General features: G+C 30.7%; 2 protein-coding genes across 6 annotated transcripts; both read left to right on the top strand.

Annotated features, from left to right (window-relative positions):
- The first annotated feature begins 392 nt into the window (after nucleotides 1-392).
- LOC105121201 (uncharacterized) lies at nucleotides 393-5,101 on the top strand. 5 transcript variants are annotated; one of them, XR_841512.1, is made up of 4 exons: nucleotides 393-819; nucleotides 1,156-1,217; nucleotides 3,579-3,782; nucleotides 4,125-5,101. XR_841512.1 is itself a non-coding variant. In XM_011019752.1 (4 exons), the coding sequence occupies exons 2-4, from the start codon at nucleotides 3,692-3,694 to the stop codon at nucleotides 4,693-4,695; spliced, it is 396 nt and encodes a 131-aa protein (XP_011018054.1). In that variant the 5' UTR covers nucleotides 3,255-3,471; nucleotides 3,579-3,691; the 3' UTR covers nucleotides 4,696-5,101. The 5 variants fall into 5 exon arrangements, 1 of the variants encoding a protein (XP_011018054.1); XR_841513.1 differs by lacking the exon at nucleotides 393-819 and adding an exon at nucleotides 930-1,040 and having other exon boundaries at nucleotides 4,469-5,101; XR_841514.1 differs by lacking the exon at nucleotides 393-819 and adding an exon at nucleotides 930-1,040 and having other exon boundaries at nucleotides 4,458-5,101.
- A 7,509-nt stretch (nucleotides 5,102-12,610) lies between these two features.
- On the top strand, nucleotides 12,611-13,367 carry LOC105121200 (uncharacterized). Its single transcript, XM_011019751.1, has 2 exons — nucleotides 12,611-12,895; nucleotides 12,981-13,367. Exons 1-2 carry the CDS (start codon nucleotides 12,772-12,774, stop codon nucleotides 13,226-13,228), a joined length of 372 nt encoding a protein of 123 aa, XP_011018053.1. The 5' UTR covers nucleotides 12,611-12,771; the 3' UTR covers nucleotides 13,229-13,367.
- Nucleotides 13,368-22,063: the final 8,696 nt, after the last annotated feature.

Below are 22,063 nucleotides of genomic sequence, written 5' to 3'. Positions count from 1 at the left end.
ACTTCTTTCTTTGTATTGCTTTTTTGTCAATGAAAAATCGAATTTATTAGTGATAAATACACTACGATCGTCATTCCATCAGTATTGCTATCACATCATTAATTTTTTATTATAATTATTTTTTTCGCTGCCATCTCATCACTATCATTTTTATTTTTTATTCATTATCATCATAATTATTTTCTCTATTATTATTGCCACATCACCACCATTAATACTATCATTTTATTATTATCATTATTATCTTTACAATTATCATTAAAAATATTTACATATAAAATATTTTACATAAAAATATTTCTCAAGCCAAAACAGCTTCTATTGCAAAATAATTAAATAAGTACTTTTTTTTTTGAAAAATATAACGACCCCACTTCCATTATATTAGCGGATCTCCCTGTAAATAAAGCAAACTGAACTACAAAGCTCAAGATTCTCCCGCGTTAAGTAAACTTCAAATTAAAAGTATGGCCTCAAGTGAAACCAGAAACAAACACCAAAACGGCATCGGCGTCATCAACAGATGACGACTCATTGAAGCTCACCGTTGCAATTTCCCTCCTGCGATCAAAACTTCTCCAGAAACAGCCTCCTCCTGCTCCTCCTCCTAACAATCTTCCTTCAGAATCCGCCGCTCTTCGCTGGATTTTCGTCTATCTATATTCTCTGTTTGGAACACAATCAAATGCAGCCATTTGACTCGCGATTAGGTTTTGACAAAACAAACAGAGCATAATTACGCTCTGTTTTTTTTTTTTTTTGAAAGACTGGAGCGAAAACAAGAGCTTCGACTGAGAGAAGATCTCAAGGAAGCTGAAGGTTATAGAATTTGTTTTTCTCTCTCTTTCCGCTCAGGTTTTTCAATTTTCTTTCTTATTTTTTGTGTGTTATAGATGCTTCACAGTGTGATTTGTTTCCACAAACTGGATTATGCAAATGCTTTTTCTTTAATAATTTGGGGAAATTAAGGCCTAAGCAAGCCGGAGACGGCTCTGATCGCATATTTAACTATGCCCTTCGCCGTCAATTTCTTAGACAAGGTCTCATTATTCTCATTATCATCATGACTGATATAACGATTTTCACTCTTAATTTATTAACTAGGTTCATCAGTTAATCAATATAATTACATGACTGGATTTTTTATTTTTGCAGTGCCGTTAAAGATAAAGAAGGAAGAAGAAGAAATAATTCAAATAGAAAACAACGATTTTCAGGTGATTCGACTGACCATTTTTACCTTAAATTAGCGGCATTTTGAATCAGTGTGGTTAATTGAGTTAATTCAAGTGCTGTTGCGTAATCTCCAGGAAATAGTATTTTCTTTAATTGTTTAATACCATGAATGGAATATTTATTGCTTTTAAATGCATTTTGATTAATGTATTTAATTTGCTTCACATGAGTTATCTGTAATTTTTGACACTGAGAGATCAATAGAGATTTGTTTTCTTCACTTCTTCCCGACCTTCGATACATGTGGAATTAACTTGAAGCATCTTCAGTAGACATTTTTTTCCTTCTCCTGTTAGTAGCCGCTAAACATACATATTAGTTCATTTATGAAGATATCGGTGGATTAATGTGATCAAAATCTTGTTCAAAGGAGGGGATTGGGGGAGTTACGTGGGATAGGCTCTAGGAGGCAATGAAGCAACGTATAAAGGAAAAAATAGAACTAGGGTTTCTCGAGCGCTAAGGTTATAGCTATAACAACAGTTTATACAGTAGCAAAACTTACGGTTTAATTTAAGGGTCTTCCCAACCTCATCAGGTGCTGGCAAGCTGACCTTATATGGAGCAAGGATTGTAGAACCTCCTTGTTAAATTTCAGTCCCATCCAACAGTCATATCTAAAGTTATGGTTGTTTTTGTCAGACTAGACATTTAACGTGTCCAGACTACTTCGTGGACTTTGCCCTGTCTAACAGGCACGTACGTGCCTCCACAAAACGTTCCACGCGGGCAAGAACTGTGAGATGAATTTATGGACACCTTTCTGTTTATTTTGAACTGCTATGTTGGTATATTAAGATAATTCAAATCTTGTTTGAACGTGGAGTGTACCAATCAGCCTTGTAATGAATTTAGATGGAAGTTGAGTCGGTTTGCTAGGCAGACCTACTGTTTTGTTATCAGTAATCAAGAGAGTTTTTAGGAATTTTGTTTTAGAATTTTGTGTTTGCTCTACTGCGAATGAGGGAATCGTGATGGTGAATGAGTCTTTTACCGTCTGTTCTTTATTTCAAGAACGAGTTGGGTGCAATCGTGATGGTAAATGAGTCTTTAGATTGGTTATTTTGTTTTTAACTTTCATAAGAATAATTGTGCAGACTGACTGGACATGACGTAGGTGCAAATAGAAAGGGAAGCACTCTTGCTTCTATGCTATAATAGGTATAACGTATCTACAGGATTACAAATATAACCTGAATATCAATGTTCTCAACCTAGTTAAATCTCATAAATTAAATTGAACATCCGCCATTGCCATGAAACCTAATGATATTCCGGATGCTTGTAAGGTGTGGGATTCACGAGAGTAGTGGGAAAAAGTACCATAGGAAGAGGCTGAATATGTCCTACGCAGTAGTAGCTGTCGATTAGGAAGTTGCTACAGAGCAGGAGCGGGTGGCGATACTTTTTGACACCATCATATATCGAATTCTCAGGTTTCAAGGCACGTATTCACAAATCAAAAGAAAAAGAATAAGAGACATCGTGGTTTTGAAAAACTAAACCTATGGCTTTAGGTGATAAGTTGGGAAACGTTTCACTTAAGTTGTTTTGGACTAGTTAGTGATGGAGAACTGCTGAGAAAATAAATAATACTGCTGAGAAAATAAATAATAACATGCATATTTATTTTGTTAGCCACTCTCCATTGATTAGGTGCTAGCATTTTTTCAATCAAGTACCGGAAGCTGGCTGACGTTTGTTCAATTCAGTACAAGAAAGTTTTAGATTCAAACATTAATGTTTGAATATGCTCTGCTGTTCTGTTTTCAAATACCTCCAATGATGGGCTATAAGCTTTGCATTATTACCTCTTTTCCATGTACAGTTTCTCTTCTTCGATAGATTGGTTAGGGGCCATCGCATCTACCTGCAATCACCACTTCTGTTAATCTTTTCCCTTGTTGCTTGGACTATTTTCAATTTTAATCTTATTCCTGTCTCTTGTACCATCACCGAGGAACCCGTTATCAATAGGAAATAACACCGAGTCCATTATCGGTAGCTTAATTGTGAGTTTAGTGAAAAGGATGTGTTCCCCTTCACATGGAGATGTTAAGCATCTGGCTGCTTTTGGAAATTAAGATGCAACAAAATTTAGTAGATACATATATGAAATCTAACAGTAGGAACTTTGATCTATTATTTTGGTGTCTCTCCTTGGTTAATTGAACCAACCCTCTTGATTTCCCTGTTGACAAAATTGGAAGGAACACAAAACCACTAAGTGCTTTGGTTTGTTCCAATGAGTGATTCTATTGGTTGTTTTATGTTATTTAATTTCATTCTAGTTTTGCCTGTTAATGAGTTCTTCCTGTTAATATCTTGATGCGCTGTTACAGAGTCACATCAAATTTAACTGATACCCAGTTCTATATTCACCACTTGATCCGAAAACTTGGATGTGAACCTTACTTTGGGCAGCGTGCAATATCCAGTTTCTCAAAGAATTTCCATGGTAGCAGAAAAAGTGCTATTCTTGGAGCCATTTGATAAGAGGCTTTTCCAAACTTGCATGAGTGCCTGTTCATCATATAGGTACTATGGTAAGATTCACAATCATGACCATCAATTCCATCCTGACCCTAATCAGTTTTTCAAAACTTATCCATAACCGAAGCCCATTAACTTGAGCTTGGAAACAGCATTTTATTATGAGAAGCTAATCCATGCATAATTTCTGCTGGTTCTACTTATCCATTATGTCTTATCACCAGACCTTTCTTTGAGGATATGTGATCTTATTTTGAGCTGAACTTTTATTACAATAGAAATTTCATATTGGTTCTTCAATAAAGAATTTAGATGCAAGTATAATTTGGTTCTCCAGGAGTACCATAGCCTTCTCATTTATCTTCTTCTCATTGTTCTTTTAACCTTTTTGGTAGATGATATGATCCAGCTTATTGAGTTTTTGATATCAGGCTACTTGTTAACTTGGTTGAGGGATGAAGGCTTTGACTGTGGTATGTATCTTTCCTGCCTTTTGTCCATGTTGCTTAGGTTCTCGTTGGTTTCTGCTGATTAAGCTTCCTCTTGGTTTTGCATTCGAATTTCATGTTAGCTGTTTTACAATTAGTATTTCTCTAAAGCTGGATCGGAAGTTAATACATTCTTGGCATTCTGTAATTTGAGAACATTATTGGTATACTTCTCTTTGTTGGATCTATGATCACGCTTTAGAAGCATGCATCAGAAACCATAAACATGGCATCCGATAGCTCCATTGCAGCGGTATTTGAGGAGTGGGTGATCTCATTTCTCCATGCTCGCAAAGTGCTAGCACTTCTTGAGAGCAGAAAAGGGCTTCATGTTTCGTACTTGGATCGAGTCACAGGTGAACTGGCTAAACATGTGGGCCAGGTTTCAACATTTCAGGAGCTCAGCCAAGATATTCTTGATAAACTATTCTGCCGACTAAATCATGCATTCATCCAAATGCCAGTATTTCCTGTCTAAAATACCAGTGGACACCAACTGTCTAAGATACCAGTGCTTTATTTGTTTTTGCAAAGCATATGCCAAAGGAACATGTTTAACAGCAGAAGAGTAAGGCCTTTGCATAGTAAGATCTAAATAAAGTCTGCGTAGTATTAGTTGGAAGCATTGTATCTAGGAAAAAAGATAGAAAGATTTGATTAAATTAAAAATCATCTTCCACTTTAGGTGCTTTAGTAGTTTATTGACATTACACCAATGCCTTGGAGTCAATATTTGGTATCAGCATCAAGAATCATCCTCCACCTAGCTTTATTTTGTTTCAATTGTTTTTTTGGCAATCTAAGTAATTTACCCCATGAATTTTATTACAAGGGGTATCCTGTAGAAAACTCCAAGCTAGTCTTGGGATAAAGAAGTCCTAGCTAATATTCTTCTTGTCATTTTTTACTGAAAAATTATTATTATTATTATTATTTTGATTTACGTGAGATATCCGGGCCAACTTGCGCGCACCACGACTAATCTCCACGGCCCACTAAATACCCTGCAAATTCAGTAGACATGTAAGGCACCGCGGGGGTGACAGACATGCACGCCAGGGCTCGAACCCAGGTGCAGTGGAAGGAAACAAGCCCCTTCCACCACTAGGACAAGCACTGTAATGCACTGAAAAATTATTTTTGCTGATATGCAATATGATTCTGTTCTGCCCTTTTCTTATCATGAAATCAAGTGAAGTAAAATCTTGCCATTCCAAATTCGCTTGTCATGCTGGAAAGAGATACCTTACTTAAGTTTGCTACTAGTGTCAATTTGCTAGGCTGTTGTAGGTATCTTTCAACCGACGTCCATGTGCAGGAAGGGGCACTTCACAGGTAGGTAATATTTTAAATTCTTGATTGCTTGCGGCACTGCTTATAAATACCTCCTCCTTATTAATCATAGAGTCCACTAAACAACAAATATCTCAGCTACTTTTCCTTAGCAGACATGACTCAAATGAGGAATGTATTCACTTTCCTGCTCTTCAGCCTCCTCTTGCTATCACACTCTCTTCCAAGTTCAGCTGTCAAGAGTCAATTTGATAATGTTCCCATCAAACCCAAACTGCCTCAGGGAAGACAAAATGGCCTGATCAGTTCATTTCAGACTCCGAAGTTAGGAGTTCACATAAAAAAAAGGGCTCGTTTTTATCCTCGTAGTGGTCGCAAATCGTCTGCTGTCCGAACCCAACTTCCTTCCAGCCATATAATTGGTTCAGTTCTCGCCTTCTTCAGTTTTTTCCTGTTCTAAGCCTGGTGTGGTTAATTGCCCAATTTGTTGAAGTTGAGTGTTCAATAATTCTCTCAATGAGTCGCTGTATACCAAGCGGTGCTCTACCTTATTAGGAAAAAAGATGTCTTTTCTATGTTACCCTGCCCCTGGCTTTTGCACGTGCCTTGTATTTATTTAGCAGATATTCTCAACACAACTAGAGGATCTGCATAAACAGAGAGTCATAGTAGTTGCCTGTACCAATACTTAGGCTGTTAATTTTCTTAAACCATGCAGTCAATGCATGTATTTCACATGGGCGATCATTGTTCCAATATTGTTAAGTAAATAAAATATCAGCCTATTTTTAGTAATATTTGGTTTAGTGGGTTGTCCATAAGCGCTTTTTTTAAAATGTGGGTTGTTATAATGTCAGCATGGGTGGGACCTAGTATTGAAATTTGGACGAATCTGCTAATTTTGAGTTTGAAGTAATCTCCTTTTCCTTTAGTATTGAGCGTGACATGAAAACTAGAATAGCCAACAGGACAAGAACTGTCTAGTTGGCCGCCCGTGTATATTGAAAATTAAGCTAGTCTTTTTTATATTGTAGCATGCCTAGCATGTTGAGCATGCCTTGATGATGGACGGGGTTGATGACTCTAGCTTACCTGTATCAATAATGATTATTCAATATTTTTTACCTAATATTTTTATGTATTAACAAAGCTTGAGATAATACAAATATGATAATTTATTATATTCAACATATTTAAATTTATTTATCAATTAAACTTAAAATAACATGAATTATCAGATTTAATAGATTTGAGTTGAGTTGATAAATGAGCTCAAATTAACATGAGCCTACTAAATTGCCAAACTTAATACAATTGAATTCATTAATTAACTAAATTCAAGGAAATATATTTTATAAATTTGAGTTTTGACGTCTATTAAACCTTATATGATTTGTATTTTTAATGAATATCCATGATTTTATTTTAATATAAGTTTGGCTATATATTAAGTTCAATTGATCTTAGAAATTTAAAATTATAGAATTCTATTCTTGGTTAATGACATAAAATGGACATGTAAAAAATATTTTTTTATTAATACAATATATATTTTTTTTATTTCTCATTAATGTCATCAAGTGAAGATGAGTTTTTAAATTTTTTGTTTTTATCAAAACAACCAGGTTCGAAAAATATAAATATTTCCTAAATTATCCAAGTAAAATATTCAAAACGTTTTCTACTCTAAAATTTTACATATATTTAAAGTATTAATAATTCAAAAAAATAAAAACAAACATTTTTACATTTGAAATTTAAAACTCTTTTATTTTATTTATTGTCTTTGTCGTATAAATCCCTTCATCAGAAATTATTTTTGCAAGTAATAAATTTTTTATTATTAACCTGGTAATTCCTGAGCTAAGAAGAAAAAATTATATAGTTGAACATCTTAATTAACCTCAATCTAAATACAAAAATAACCTGCTGGATTTTGAAACATCCTCAAATAATATAATACGACGCAAATATGATATAAAGCTTTCGAATTTAAGTAAACGTAGGATAATTCAATCTGATGGGAAACCAACATTTTGAGGTCCTTGGCATAAAAGGGGGTTAAAAACTTAAAATCTGATGGGAACCAATTATCTTTTATGATGACTGAAAATCGTTCAGGGCAACCATTTTGAGTAAGCAGGATCTTATTAAAATCTCTAATTTTTCATAGCTTCAATTTTACACAGGCTTCAAGCGGCTAAAATATCAGATGGCATGTTCCTCTAAAATCGTTTCCCTGTCGGTGCGGCGTTCTAAGAAAGGTCAAGCTGTAAGAAAACAGAAATGGCAGTTCCAGGAACACCCCCCCCAAGCTTTCGGTGACATAAGCTATGCCAAAAAAAGTTTTTTTTTTTTAATCAATAATAAAATATCCCTCTCTTTCTGTGGCACAATCTGGGCTCACAGTTCTCAAAGGGTCCCATTGGATTTGGCTTGGAAATCCTTTCTCCTCTGAGCTTTTCACCGGCGAGCCTCGGCTCCATGCATACAGTCACGTAGAAACATCTTTTGTTCTTTCAAGCCATTATATAATCAGCCATATGTTAAGGTGGCATGTATTCTTATTATTATTATTATTAACATTAAAGATCTATATCTTTCAAACCCAAAATTCTTCCTTCCTGTTTTATGGTCCTTTATTTTGCCAGTATATTATCTCTTAAAATAATTTTTTTTTTTGTATTTCAAGTTTTGAAATTATAACTCTAAAATTATTTTAGATATAATTTTATTTTACATCGTTAATGGGATTTGAGAAGGTTATAAAACCCTGAAGAACAGCTCATCTAATTTGGGCTTAACCCATTTTCTAAATGGATTTCACACAAGTCGTACGTACAGAATACAAATATGTGACTCTATATTTCTAATTTCTGACCAGAAAGTAAGCAATTATGCGCCTGTTTGTCATGAGAACTATTTACATCATAGATCCAGATTTTGGAGACTATGCTGAGAATTCTTAATAGTTAGGGGACTGAAACGAGCCTTTCTTTTTTGCTAATAACAGGCGTAGAGAAAATGGAGAGAGAGGCTTTGACTTTTATTGTGTTTTTGTAATTTTTTTTTCTTACCTTTTTTCTTAATCTTAACTTGAGCATTTTTTTTGGGCATTGGTGGAGAAAGGGCGATAGAGACTTTTTTAGTTTTTCAGTATTTTATTTTCTTATGCTTTTTCGTTTTTATTAGAACTTTTTCTTCATTTTATTTTTTTTTTGGATAAAATATAGTTTTTTTTATTAACCTTAAGGTTTTATTATCTCATTGTGTTGTAGCATGTGCAAAATATATTCTTACTACCTATAATATGGTTACACACCTTTTTTTTTTCTTTCAAAGATCTTTTATTGGATATGCAAGATTTTTTAACATGTTTTTGTAAATAGAAAATTTAATTTTCACTCAAAATTTTTATGCAAGCACCTAATTAAATAAATTGATAATTATTGGTATAAATAAATAAAAAAGATTCATTAACAATAACTAAAAGAAAAATTAAAAAAATTAAGCGATGAATATCGTTTAAGATATTTGGTCTCACAATATGGAATATTTATCTTATTTATTGAATTTGTTTATTAAAATTAATTTTTTTTATTAAATTCAATAACAATATAAATAAAAACTCACATGAAAATGATTGAATAAAATAAAAGAGAAAACATATGTTGCATATATTAGAAATAATTTCTAAAAATAAATATCTAATATTTTTTAAAATAAATATCATATATGTATATATAAAATTTATAAATAAATTAAATTAATATCTTCAAAAATCAAATACACCCAAAATAATTATAAAAAAATTATTCAATTTTTTTTACAAAACTCGTGGGTTAGTTTATAAGACTAGCATTAATTAATAAAAAAAATATAGATAATCACATAACTATTTTTTTTAAATAATGTTGAAAGATAAAATTAGAAAATAAAATGACAAAAAAAGATGTTAGCATATATTAATTTTTCAAACCTGTGACCTAACTAATTAGATTGAAAGTACAGTAAATAAAAAAATTCTAAAATCTAATCCCTAATAAATTAAACGTTAAGGTATGAAACCTAAAAAATAATTAATTACATAAAAGGATTTAAAATAAAAAATTATAGTAAAAAAATAAGGATGAAAATCAAAATAAAAAGTAAATTAGAGGATAAAAAAATAAAATTGAAGGGTTAAATTAAAAAGAAAATTTAATTTAACAAAAAAATAAATAAAAAAAGAACTGAATTAAAAAAATTAAATATTACACTATAAAACTTCATCGAAGAATAAATTAAAAATTAATAAAATTTTAACAAAAAAAACCAAGAAAAACTTATAATTTAACTGTCATAGTAAATAGCTATTTGCATCTATGTACACGGTATTTTACACAATGTTTAGCCTACGTACTTTATTGTTTCCGTTAATTAACAGGGTTCAGAAACGTTAACATTCATTGATGGAAGTCAAAAGTCAATGAAAGAACCCATAGTACGAGATTTGCCTTTATTTATATTTAATTATATGTAAAAATGAATACAAAGAAATATTTTTTGATTCTTTAAATCTTCACATACATACATAATTATAATTCATGATATCATTTTTATAAATAAAAATATTAATAAGAAAACATCACCTGGGCGGAGCAAGAAAAAAAATAAAAAAATAAAAAAAAAGTTGAAAAAAATATTGTTTTTGCCGCCTCCGCCACCCACCGGAGATGTTTTCCGCTTTATGAATTCTCGAGGATCGTGTTGACCTCAGCCAAATCCAACAAAAAAGCCAATCCAACTCGAAAAATTCGGTGCTTTAGACTAGCGGTTCTGAAGTTTAGGTGATTCTTCTGGTCGGGGGAGAGGGAGGCAACGGGAAGCACAAGATTTAAAGCACAAATTAAAGCTTGTTGAAGGAAATTTATGATAATTATTCGCGTTAGATCTTCCTTTATGCAGTGCGCTCAGGCCAGTTGATCCAGAAAGTAATCTTTATTCCCTCTTCTTTTACTCTCTTTTGCATCCGCCTCAACTCCTTCACCGGCAGTCATGCACCGTCCACCAGCATATCCCCCATTTTTCTCCATTATTATCTTTAGGCGCCTAAAAAGAATGGACAAGTGAAAAGATTGAAGGGAACTTAAGATTTTATGCGAGTTCTTATCCCGAATAGGTCGACTAACATCATTTATTTTGAAAAATAATATAAAATTATTTTTTAAATCTTATTTAATAATTTTAACTGCCATAATTTTCATGTATGAATATTTATTATTTTTATTTGGATTTGTACTTTAAAAAAATCATCAATGAGAGGATAATAATTTATTATTTTTGAAATCAGTTAAATACCTGAGTCAATTAAAAAAAAATTTAGTTTTTTTTAATTATAAATTATTAAATAATATTTATATAGTCTTAATAAAGAATAATATTTTTAATTTGAACTATATATACTTTATTTATATTTAGATTAAGACTATATACTCATAATAAATAGATTATTAAGAATTATAATTGTTTTTTTGTATTTGTTATTATTTAATTTAACATAAATAACATATCTAATTTTAGATTCTTCATTTAAATTATGATTTTTTTTAAACGATACTCAAAGTCTTTTAATATTAAATTTTTTTTTTTTATAAATATCAAATATAATTAACCAATAATCTTATTCAAAAAAAATAAATCAGATTATTAAAATTAAAACATCAATTAAATATCTCAAATACTAGCTTTGTAACTTGAGAGAGATAAATAGGGAGCTCATCAATATGATACCAGATTCATAAATTCAAAATTTACCTACTTATTCTATCATCATCACAAACGCATATGAAATCAACATGTATTAGCACCTCCTAAAGAATCACAATCCAAGCAAGAGCATAAATCAAGGAGGAACAAAAGCATTTCATACTTACGGGGAAGGGAAAGTGGCCGCTAGGTTTCCAGTATTTAGTACCAAATGTTCATATTTCTCCTTGGGAACTTAGAATGAGCAGTAGAAGTATTCTTCTTCTTAGTTTCAGAATTGTAACCGAACCCGAAAACAACATCAAATAATAATTTGCCATTCTTGTTTTCGTTCTTGGCTCTTGAGGAAGGAGTCTTTGTGTGCTCCCTTGTGACAGGATTGCAAAGGTAGAAGCTTTTCTTGTTCTTCGACTGTGTTTATAAAAAACAAAGCAAGCCATTAAAGGAGCCAGATGTTGCTGGTGATGGAGATGTTACTGGAGTAATGAATGGTTGGAGCAGTAGTAGTGAAAATGATGGAAGATTATGTTTTTGTGTTAATTTCTTAGTTCGTGTATTTTGTATTGTGCATTGTCCTGTTTTAAAAAAAAAGAACTCTAATTTTCATTTAATTTGTTTAATTTTCTATCATGAATTTGCAAATAAAAGAGACCTAAATGTAAAGAACAAAAAAAAAAAAAACACCAAACAAAAAGGCCTAGAAATCAACTATATAAATAGCAAGATATTCAATATATTTTTTCAAGTATAAATAGAAGATATTGCTCCACTTAAAAGGCAAAGAGTCAAAGACAGGATGTTTTAAATATTTTTTTTTAATATAATTACATCTTAGAATCAGAATAAATTTTAATATTAAAATGAATTTTTATTACAATATTAAAGTGATTTGAATTTGTGATGCTCTTTGATCTCACATTAAATTGACATGGAATCAATGTCAGTGAATCTTGAACATAGAAAAAGACTTGTCGGTGGGGTGGAGAAATTTTAAAATCTAGACTTCTCCCATTAAAGGATTGCATATGCTAGCGTGAGGCAAGGTCCTACTTTACTGCAATATAAAGCATTTAATTTATGGATAAAATTTAATTTTTTTATTTTAAAATGTTGATATAAAAATAATTTTTTAAAAATAAAAAAATATTATTTTAAATAAAAAATATTTTAAAAAATAATTACTATATTTTTAAACTAAAAACTAGTTTAGTAATAAGATAGTTTAGCCCATGTACAAAGCATCTTATCTTTATTCATGGAAAAGAAGGAAGAGCATCTTATTGCAGCCACAGTTAAAGCTAGCTGGAGTCAGCAGCACTACAGCAAAAAGAAGTCACTGAACTTATTCCATTTCCTTAATGGCCCACCTGAGAGGAAATCTTATAAGCGACCAACGCTAATGTAAATCCGGTGAGCTCCAATAGGTAGCTGAATTGTCAACTGAACCTTGTCTGTACTTCTCTCACACCTGATTAAACATTTGAAATAGAAGTTGAGAATTAGCAGGTATAACATGAGGGGGAGAATACTAGCATGGCTGCTGCTACTCATTTGCTTCACAGCCCTTCCATGCTATGCATGCGACGGAACGGTTGCCCCTCAGGACAACGCATTGATGAGAAGAGATCAACTCCAGAGTAAGTGTTAGCAAGATTGTTTCATACGGATTGTAGAATTTGCGTTTTTTGTTTCGAAACTCCCTGTTCCTCCTGTCCTGTGCAGATGTATACGGGATGATAAGCGAATCAAAAGAAAAGGGTGATCGGAGAAGGCTTGAGGGGGTCATGCATGGGGTTGATTTAAAGAGTTTGCAAAGAGCCAAGGGAATTTATGGTGGCGGAGATACGCTTCGTCCTCGTACCAAGCCCAAGAGTGGAGCACATAGTTTACTGTTGAAATCCTCTACAATTCTGTCAAGAACATTCGGATCTGCTGTAGTTGGATTCGTCATGTTTTTGGTTTTCTTTTGATTAAGATCGAGATACTATAGCTTTGTTACCTAATCTTATCGTTACCTAATTTACCTTGCTTTCCTCCTCCTCCTTAACGGTGGATTTAGCTTCTTGTTGGAATATTGATGTTAATCCACTATTCAATTTGCGCCGACAATCTTTTATTTTCTTAACTTTTGGAAGACAAACATAATCATTAATTATCATTTGAAAAAACTAATTATGAATAAAAAAAACTTTAACGAACAAGATCTATATATTTTTTTTAAATATTTTTAGAGGAAAAACCCATTTTCAATGAACCTCCCTCAAAGATACAAACTAATAACTCTTTTTAGTGGCTTGAATGTGACATTTAACCATGTTTTCTCTCATCAATATTTTCTAGTGATTTTCTCTTTAAGTCTCTTCATTTTCAAACACTAGAAAGCAAAAAAATATGATAAAATTCTGAATCAAAATGAGAAATTTTAAAATAACAATGACCACACAATAGATGAGCTAAAAACTATAAGGAGCAAATTAAAGTTTTTTGTGTCCAAATCAAAATGGTGTTTGATTTTTTTTTTTAAAGTTTGGTCCTTCTTTTAATTTTTACGTGTAACTATAAATAAATTTTCATGTTAAAAATTGCTCTTCAATTCATTACTAAAATATCACTCAACACTTTATATGTACGAGAAAATACAATTCAAAAGAAATCTCAATATATAAAACCATGATAATATAACTTAAGAGGATGAAATTGCAATTAAGAAAGTTTGAAAATTAAAATGAAAATAAAATTTGTTACTATTCATAAGAACCTAAGTTGTCATTTCCATTCTATTTCGACTATAATGGCCAATATACCCCATACTATTTCAAAAAATGGACCAAGATGAAACAAACTTCATCTTGCTCGGGATTTTGGGTCATTTCAGATTTCTTGCCTAATTCTAGTTGAGACGTTCCATGCTTACTTTGTTCCATCTCGGATAATAATCAATGAAAATTAGAGTATGTTATAATGACATGGAACAATTATCCCAGGAGTTTATATACTAGATTGATATTGTCAAGCCTCAAAATAAGTCCGTAAAGAAACCCAAAAACATCTTCTATGAAGCATTAAGGTACTATTTTCTTATTTTAATTTTTTTCTAGTTAATTTTATATTTTAATTGTTTATTTTCTATTTATTTTAAGAATTTTAATTTAATTAGTATTTTACTAATTATAAATTCTAATGCTATATTTATTTAATTATTAAGAAAGTTTTAAATAAGAATCATTTCCTATAAATTTTTTTAATACTAATATAAATAAGGATATTTAATTTATTTTATGGAGATCAATACTACTATTCAGATTCAATAACAATAACAAAGTTTTATCTTTGTTAAACACTACGTCATAAAATAAAAAATGGCTTTGTATACTGGATTCAAAGAATTTGATATCAGGGAAAAAAAAAAAAGCCCATCATGATCGTAATAAGAAAACTATACTGCTCAAGGAAAGTATTAAACATGTGTTTGGCGGTTGAAGAAGTAATAAATTAGGCTAGACTGTAGCATCATCAGAAGATAAGCATTATACTTTGGGAATGGATTAATTCTGAATATTTATTTTGCTTTTGCAGGAATTAAAGATGTATATTTAGTTACAATATAAAAGTCCATGACTTTTATTGTTTTTATAAATTATTTTTATTTAATTTTAAAATAACAATAAATGTTTGCAAAATCAAGTACAACCCTAAAAAAAATTATTTGAGATCGTGATAATTCTATAGAAAATAAAAAAATATATCATGAATTTCATTTCCAAACCAATCCAATATTAAAGAAGAGTGAAATATAAAAAAACAATTAGAAAAATTAAAGGGATAAAAACTAAAAACAAAACACATCAAGTTTGATAAGTAAACCTGCTAAACTTGTGAATTGGATAACTCGGGTTAATATATCAAACTCGCTAACTTAGTAATAGACTCTGTTGAGATTGATAACTTTTTTTTTCCTTCTAAACTCATGTTTATTTAACTATATAATATAAAAAATAAATAATTGTAAAATCGAGCATCAAACCAATACTGGGATTTTTTTTATAACTACGATAACTTTATATAAAGAAAAATAAAATAAATTATAAATATTAAATTTTAATTAATTCAATATTTAAAATAAAATAAAAAATAAATTTAATATTAAATTTTAATTAATTCAATATTAAAAATAAAATAAAAAATAAATTTAAAGAAAAAAAAAATTAAACTTGTCAAACCTGTCAAAAAACCCATAAAATTTCTAAAATTTATTAATATGCTTTTTTTCTGAAACTTTTTCAACCATATGATAAAAAAACGATTATATAATCGAGTTCAATTAGAAAAAATTAAAAACAAAAAGGTACCCGCTAAACCCGTGAATTGCGACAGCTAAGATTATCTCATCAAATTTATAAATCAAGTAATTGACTCTATTAGTAATTTAGTTTTTTTTTTAAATTATTTTTTATTTAATCAAATTTTTTTAAAAATAGATCATACATCGATGCTGAAATATTTTCAAGATATCAATCCGATACTGAAATATTATTTTGATACTGTGATAATAATATAAAAATAAATTAACATAAATTAACAATTCTAAATCTTTATAAACACACCATATAAACACTATTTATTTATTTTAAAAAAATCAATAACCAAAAGAAGGTGGTCAAAATGCAAAATAATAATAATAATAATTACAAGATATTGCTAGTATAGGACCGCACATGCCAACGTTTATTTCTGGCTCCAATAGAATAACCACATGTACAATAATTACTCTTACTTTGTGATTCATAGACAATTATATTATTGCAATTATTAAGGTAGATTTTTCTTGGAAGACTGAAATTGTACTTGAAAAAGGTTAAACGACTGGAATAACAATTCTCATGAACAATAAAATTTTAATCAATTTAAGATTATCTCTTATGTCATGTGGATTAATTAGACGTTGAATCATTCAACTGTAGGAGAGATAAATCTTTAGACACCTCCAGCATAGTTTCTATTTTGTTTTTCTACGAATTACATTTTTTAAGTTGCCCAGAATGGGAAATAAAGGTCTCCAACTCAAAAGATGAAAGCACTATCACTAGCATATACCCCACGATTAATATTCTTAATATTTTACGAATCTAAAAAGAATAAAGAAATAAAAAGGGGAAAGGAAATTCAAATGAAATGCATTTTTTTTATTTTTAAAAACCATTTAAAACTTTCTCGACATTGCCTTTAATCCACCGACAGGTTCTCATTTAAATGCCCCATAATTTACCACCACTAAGCTCACACTAATAATCTAGGCAAGCTAAAATTCCTGATTCTTCCAGCTATGCCCTTGAAAATGAAGAGAAGTATGCTTGCATGGATTTTCTTCATGATTTGTTTCACGCTTCTTTCATATCATGCATGTGAAAGTTCTTTTACTCCTGGATTCAACAAGCCACTGCAAAGGGACAAACAAAATAAGAGTAAGTGCTATCAATTTGAAAAATCCTTTCCTTTACGTCTGAATTTTGTATATAAAATTAATTATACCCCCCAAATATTGCATGTTATCATATTAATTATGCTTGCAGATGAAATGCATCTAGAAGCGGGAAGTTTACAGAGGCGTGCACGAGGAGTTCATGGTGGTGGGGGTCTCCTTCGTCCCCGTACCGGCCACCGGAATGGAGCAGGCTCGTTGCTGCTGAGACCCTCTTCATTCCTATCCACCTTATCCAGACACGTTGCAGTTAGATTGATCATCTTTGTTTTCTTAATTTTTTGAAAGCTGATCACCACGGAATGTGAGAACATGAAGTAGGGTCTAGCAAACATCTGTGAGGAATTTGGCCTGTTTAGTGTCAATCGTACATTATTAGTGCAAACAAACGATACAATTCAAGAACTAGGACTGTTTAGTGTCAATCGTACGTTACTGGGGCAACAAACTCATCTGCAGAATGTAGGATTTGTTGTGTACAAGGTTTGCATCCTTAATGATAGCTAACGGTTTGAAGTAATATTTTGGGTTTAAGGAGTCTTCTTTATTTTATTTTGATGAATTTAAAGAAATATATTATATTTGGGTTTGTCCATCTCGAGATTTTATGCTTCTTGGACAAGGCTCATAAGCGCAATTACAAGGTGGTCCTAAAACTTACCCAAGAACAAATAGCCTAGATTGAACTTGTATGATTATAACCTCAATTTAGGTTAGAGGTGTCTTGGTGGTTCAATACTCATTGAGGTCAATTATTTTTAAATTTAGATTTAAAGGAACCTTGGGCTTAACATGCTTACAGAGGACAATAAACCATAAATTAAATGAGATATCTTTTGTTATAATCTATTTTTTATCTTGAGTTTGTTTTTCCTAAAAGAAAAAAATAATTTAAAAACATATAAAAAAAAATCATTTTTTTAAGCTAGACAAGATCTTTCAGGTTTTAATTGGATAAGATAATTGTTCAAGGGTGTAATTAAACTAAAATCAATTTTGGTCTAGGGGTTAAAGGATTAAAAACCAGACTTGACAAATTGGTATGGCTCAAGAGGTCTTATTAATTAAATTAAGGGCTTAATCGAATAGAGATTTTTCATTTTTATAATTGATTGTGACTTCATTTGAAAGTTTTTAGAGTTACAGACTACTTTGAAAAAGTAAAGAAAACATAAGGGCTCATTTGATTTCAACCATGAGCCCAATTGAAAGATTTTATTTTGTTTAACTAAAATCTAGTTATAGATTGCAAAATTCAAACCACTGGAGGATTAAAACAAAAAAGGTGCTAGTTTTTAAAAACTATTTTGAACTTTCACTATGTCAAACAATATGATTTTAAAGACATTATATAAATACCTAAATAACTTCATTTGTCTTTTTTTTTTCAAGAAAAAAATTGGAAAAAAACCCCAGCCAACATTTTTCAAAACCAAATATTCATCCTTCTCTTGCCTCTAACTCATACAAGACCTTAGAAGTTAGATCCTTTCAAATCCACCCAACCCACATTCCTCATCATTATCAACTTGACTAATTTTAAAATTGTCAGCTTGCCTTTCACCATGATAAGTTGTTTTTTTTTGTTATTATTGTTTTATTTAGCTTTTTTCCGTGAATAGTTATCTTGGTAACCCTCGTCGAGAGAGCAATTGCATGTTCTCATACCAAACTTATGGTCCATGTTTTTATCATGGCCTTTTCAACAATTGATTTTCATTTGCTAGCATATTTGATGATTTATTTTGATCTTGTTGAGTGATTTATCTTGCTTATAAAAGGTCTAAGGTTTAGAAAAAAAAAAGAAGAGAGGAGGAATGGATATGAAGAAAAATAGATTTTTGAGAGATAAACTTGAGAAATATTAATAATTTGAAAAATATTAAGGTTTTGGGTCTCTCTAAACTTTAGAAAAAAACAAGCTATAAGATCTCAATTTAGTGTTGAACTTGAAGTTTAAAGTTTTTGAATTATATAAGTGATCACATCCTTATCTAATTGATCCTCAAATAAAAGATTCTAGGTATACCCTCATGCTTTTATTTTTTATATTTTTATTTTGATTTGTTATTTTTTTTTTGTCTTTGCTTGACATTTTCTATTTAGTTTGTTATTTGAACTTCAGGTATTATGAATATATATGTGTTGTTATGAGTATGTGTTTGTAAGGCTTGTTGAAACCTTTAAGATTTTACAATGGATCTGTGAATGCTTGATATGTGTTGTGCATGTGAGATTATAAAGCAAATGACATGGTAGATATCAAGGCTCATCCTAGGTAAGCCTAATTAAGAGCTTTTTTTTTTTTTTTTTTAACTTGATTACTAAAAATATATAGGTTGCATACTTACCCTTGAGAGTTGTGTTGAGATCGTGAGATTACTTATTAATTGATCTTTTTTACCATCAGGTGTCCTAAGTTTCTTGCTATAGGCAATTATATATGTATGTGCATATATAGCTATTTCTAATATGAAAACATGTTATATGCTTACAATATTGCGATGATGATATTTGCATCTGTATGGAGTCCTGAGCTTACATCATTTATTTGAAGTTAAGTTTTTTTTTTTTTTTTTAGTTTATAAAAGTCAGCCCAGGCCAACCAAGAAAGGTCTTTTAAAAAACCTATATATCACCAAAGTCCAGTCTTGACAAAACTTTTTTTCTTTTGTCAAAAATATTTTTTTTTCCAAAACCTATGCTTCAAACTTTATCTTGTGTTACAAATATATTTTTGAACATTTAAATACTATCATAACCTCTTGTTTTAGTTTTAAACTTAAAACTACCTGAACATCAACAATTGTTAGTTATTTCTTATCAATTTTCAACTAAAATAATTCAAAACCATTCACTCATGCATCATTAGGCCTTGAAACAAGTTTGCAAGGCTTATTGGGTTTCCACCCATATCAAAAAGCGTAATGGATTGACATATGAAATTCTCCAATCAATCCGTCTTTATCTTAAAAAATCTTGTCCAAGGTATTTTAGGCAATTGAACTCAATATGGGCAATTACCTTAGATATTAAAAAGAATAATCTATTTTTTTATATATATTAGATGAAAAATAAGTCTTATAAGTATCAAAAGTTAAATATTCACAAAACAATTAGAAGTATTGACATTTAAAAAAATCTCTCACATATTGATAATTAGTTGTCCACTAGTTGTAGATGTACATATATGAGTCATATAATTGGTGTGTACAAAACATTGATAAAGGGCGACCAATAAAAACTATCTTAATAATGAAAATGCGAAAGGTATTTGTTTAACAATTACTCCTCATCTCATATTATCAATAATGAATCATTACTCTTTAACATCCATCGCTAAACCAACAAATTCTGAAAGATGAGAAAGTAATAAAATAATTTAGTTAATTATAAAACAAGTTAATCTAAAATATTTATAATATAAATAAAAGTTGCATAGTCTAACAATAGTCTAAAACATATATGATTCTAATTTTTCAAACTTTTCAATATCATTTATCATTTGTGAAAGATATATTGGTGCTAAAAAAGAGTTGATCTAATTTTAGAAGCAAATGAAAGCTTCAACATGACAATTATTAAATTTAATGAACTTCTAAAGGGATCTAGTACATAATCCTTCATGTTAAAAGTCAATTCTTAGATAACTATAAATATAGAAATAGTTAGGACATCTCTTGCAATCATAAAGAGTTTTGGATATTTGGAGATGTTAGCTTTCTACCAAATTAAAATAATGAAAGAGGTATTATTAGGATCTTTATATCCATTGACCAAATATTTCTCTAATTTAGATTTGCTATCCTTATTATACCCTCTCTATTAAATGCTTCTTGAATTAGAAGGCTAATGGTTGATGTGTATCTTTCTTCATTTTATTAGCATTTAAATCTTACAAAAGATTGTTTCTAAGAGAAGATTTCATCATAGATTTAATATCTTGGTTAGAATAGTAGTAAAAAAACCCTCATATATACGTCTTTCACCTCTTTTTTTTTTTTTATCAACTCTCCTCCTACGATAATGTAATGCCCCATTATGGTTTTGAAATTATACATTTGAATCCTTAGTGTATCTTATCAATCGTATGCTTACTAGTTCTTCAAAATCAATCCCTGTTTGAGTGTTTTTTTAATCATTCTCTTGATTATAATCTCCTATGTACTTTTGGGTGTCTTTACTTTCTATTTTTATGCTCATAACATGATTATAAGTTGGATTTTTGTTCTTCTCCATTTATGATCTTAGATTATAGCTCCTCTCATCTTGATTATTGTTATCTTGATTTAACTTCTTAACATGTTTATGTCTCGTATCATTTTTGTTTTCATGAAGGTGTATTTTCTTTTGCAAAATCTGAATAGATAGTACAACTATAAAATCTGACAGTTATGAGGCTTGACATGGTGCTATGAAGGATGAAATTCAGGCATCCTATTCTAACAATAGTTAGTTTTTGGCTCCTTTTTATCCTTTAATGAATATTGTTGGCAATCATTAGGTATACAAGATAAAACATCATGTGTGTCACTATACGACGTCGGACGACGACTCCACTCTTTTTTGTTTGTTTTAACCAAAAGAATAATTGTTTTTTTTCTTGATTAGGGGTTTTATAAAACAAAAATTATTTTGATATCGTTGAGAAATGAGTATATCCATTCTTGAGAATCGGATTTTGATCTATGAACAGTGACATGATAAAATGGGTGTTAGACCCGCGTCGTTATTTATTTTAAATTTATTTTTGTTTTTTTTTTGTTTTTTTACATGAAAAAAATTTACAAGTATTTATATATAAAAATATCAAAAATGCCATAAAAAATTAGCTGAGTGCCACTGTATAGGTAAAAGACTGAAATACACTCGGATTTATTGGAAATTTATGAAAATGCCACTAGCGGCGCATGTGGCTCACGCGCGGCTACTATTGGAGGTGGCGAAATTTTCTGGCGAGATTCCAGCAAACAGATAGTCGATTCTGGTAGATCTGAGGGTGAGGATTTTGATGGTGGTGGTCTCGACAGCCATTGGTGGCTAATGAGGGAGAATCATCGACTTAAAGCTCCGGTTGGTCGATTCTGTCGCGGCTTTTTTCCGGACAAATTCGACGGTGAAAACGTGTAAAAAGGCCGGGGTTTTGCTTCAGAGGAGGTGATGCACCTTTCTGTGGTGATTTGGAGGCTTAAAACGGCCGGAAATTGAAGATCGGAGGAGAGACAAAGAATCGCCGGCGACAGGAAAGAGAGACTCTGAGCTTTGCTACGGTGTGAACGCGCGTATGGTGCACCGGTGCGTCTGAACGCTGTAAACCATTGGATCG

This window comes from Populus euphratica, unplaced genomic scaffold (assembly GCF_000495115.2).
Source record: "Populus euphratica unplaced genomic scaffold, PopEup_1.0 scaffold31.1, whole genome shotgun sequence".
In the NCBI taxonomy this organism is placed as follows: Eukaryota; Viridiplantae; Streptophyta; class Magnoliopsida; order Malpighiales; family Salicaceae; genus Populus; species Populus euphratica.
The sequence above is the reverse complement of the archived record's forward strand: the minus strand, read 5'-3'. Positions and strand labels throughout refer to the sequence as shown.

Bases quoted from the DNA above. Each gene is read 5' to 3' on its own strand.
- LOC105121200 (XM_011019751.1), top strand. From the start codon at position 12,772: ATGAGGGGGAGAATACTAGCATGGCTGCTGCTACTCATTTGCTTCACA. The intron at 12,896-12,980 runs GTAAGTGTTAGC...TGTCCTGTGCAG, and splicing joins GAGAAGAGATCAACTCCAGA to ATGTATACGGGATGATAAGC.
- LOC105121201 (XM_011019752.1), top strand. From the start codon at position 3,692: ATGGTAGCAGAAAAAGTGCTATTCTTGGAGCCATTTGATAAGAGGCTT. The intron at 3,783-4,124 runs GTAAGATTCACA...CCTTTTTGGTAG, and splicing joins TTCATCATATAGGTACTATG to ATGATATGATCCAGCTTATT. The intron at 4,203-4,468 runs GTATGTATCTTT...GCTCCATTGCAG, and splicing joins GGATGAAGGCTTTGACTGTG to CGGTATTTGAGGAGTGGGTG.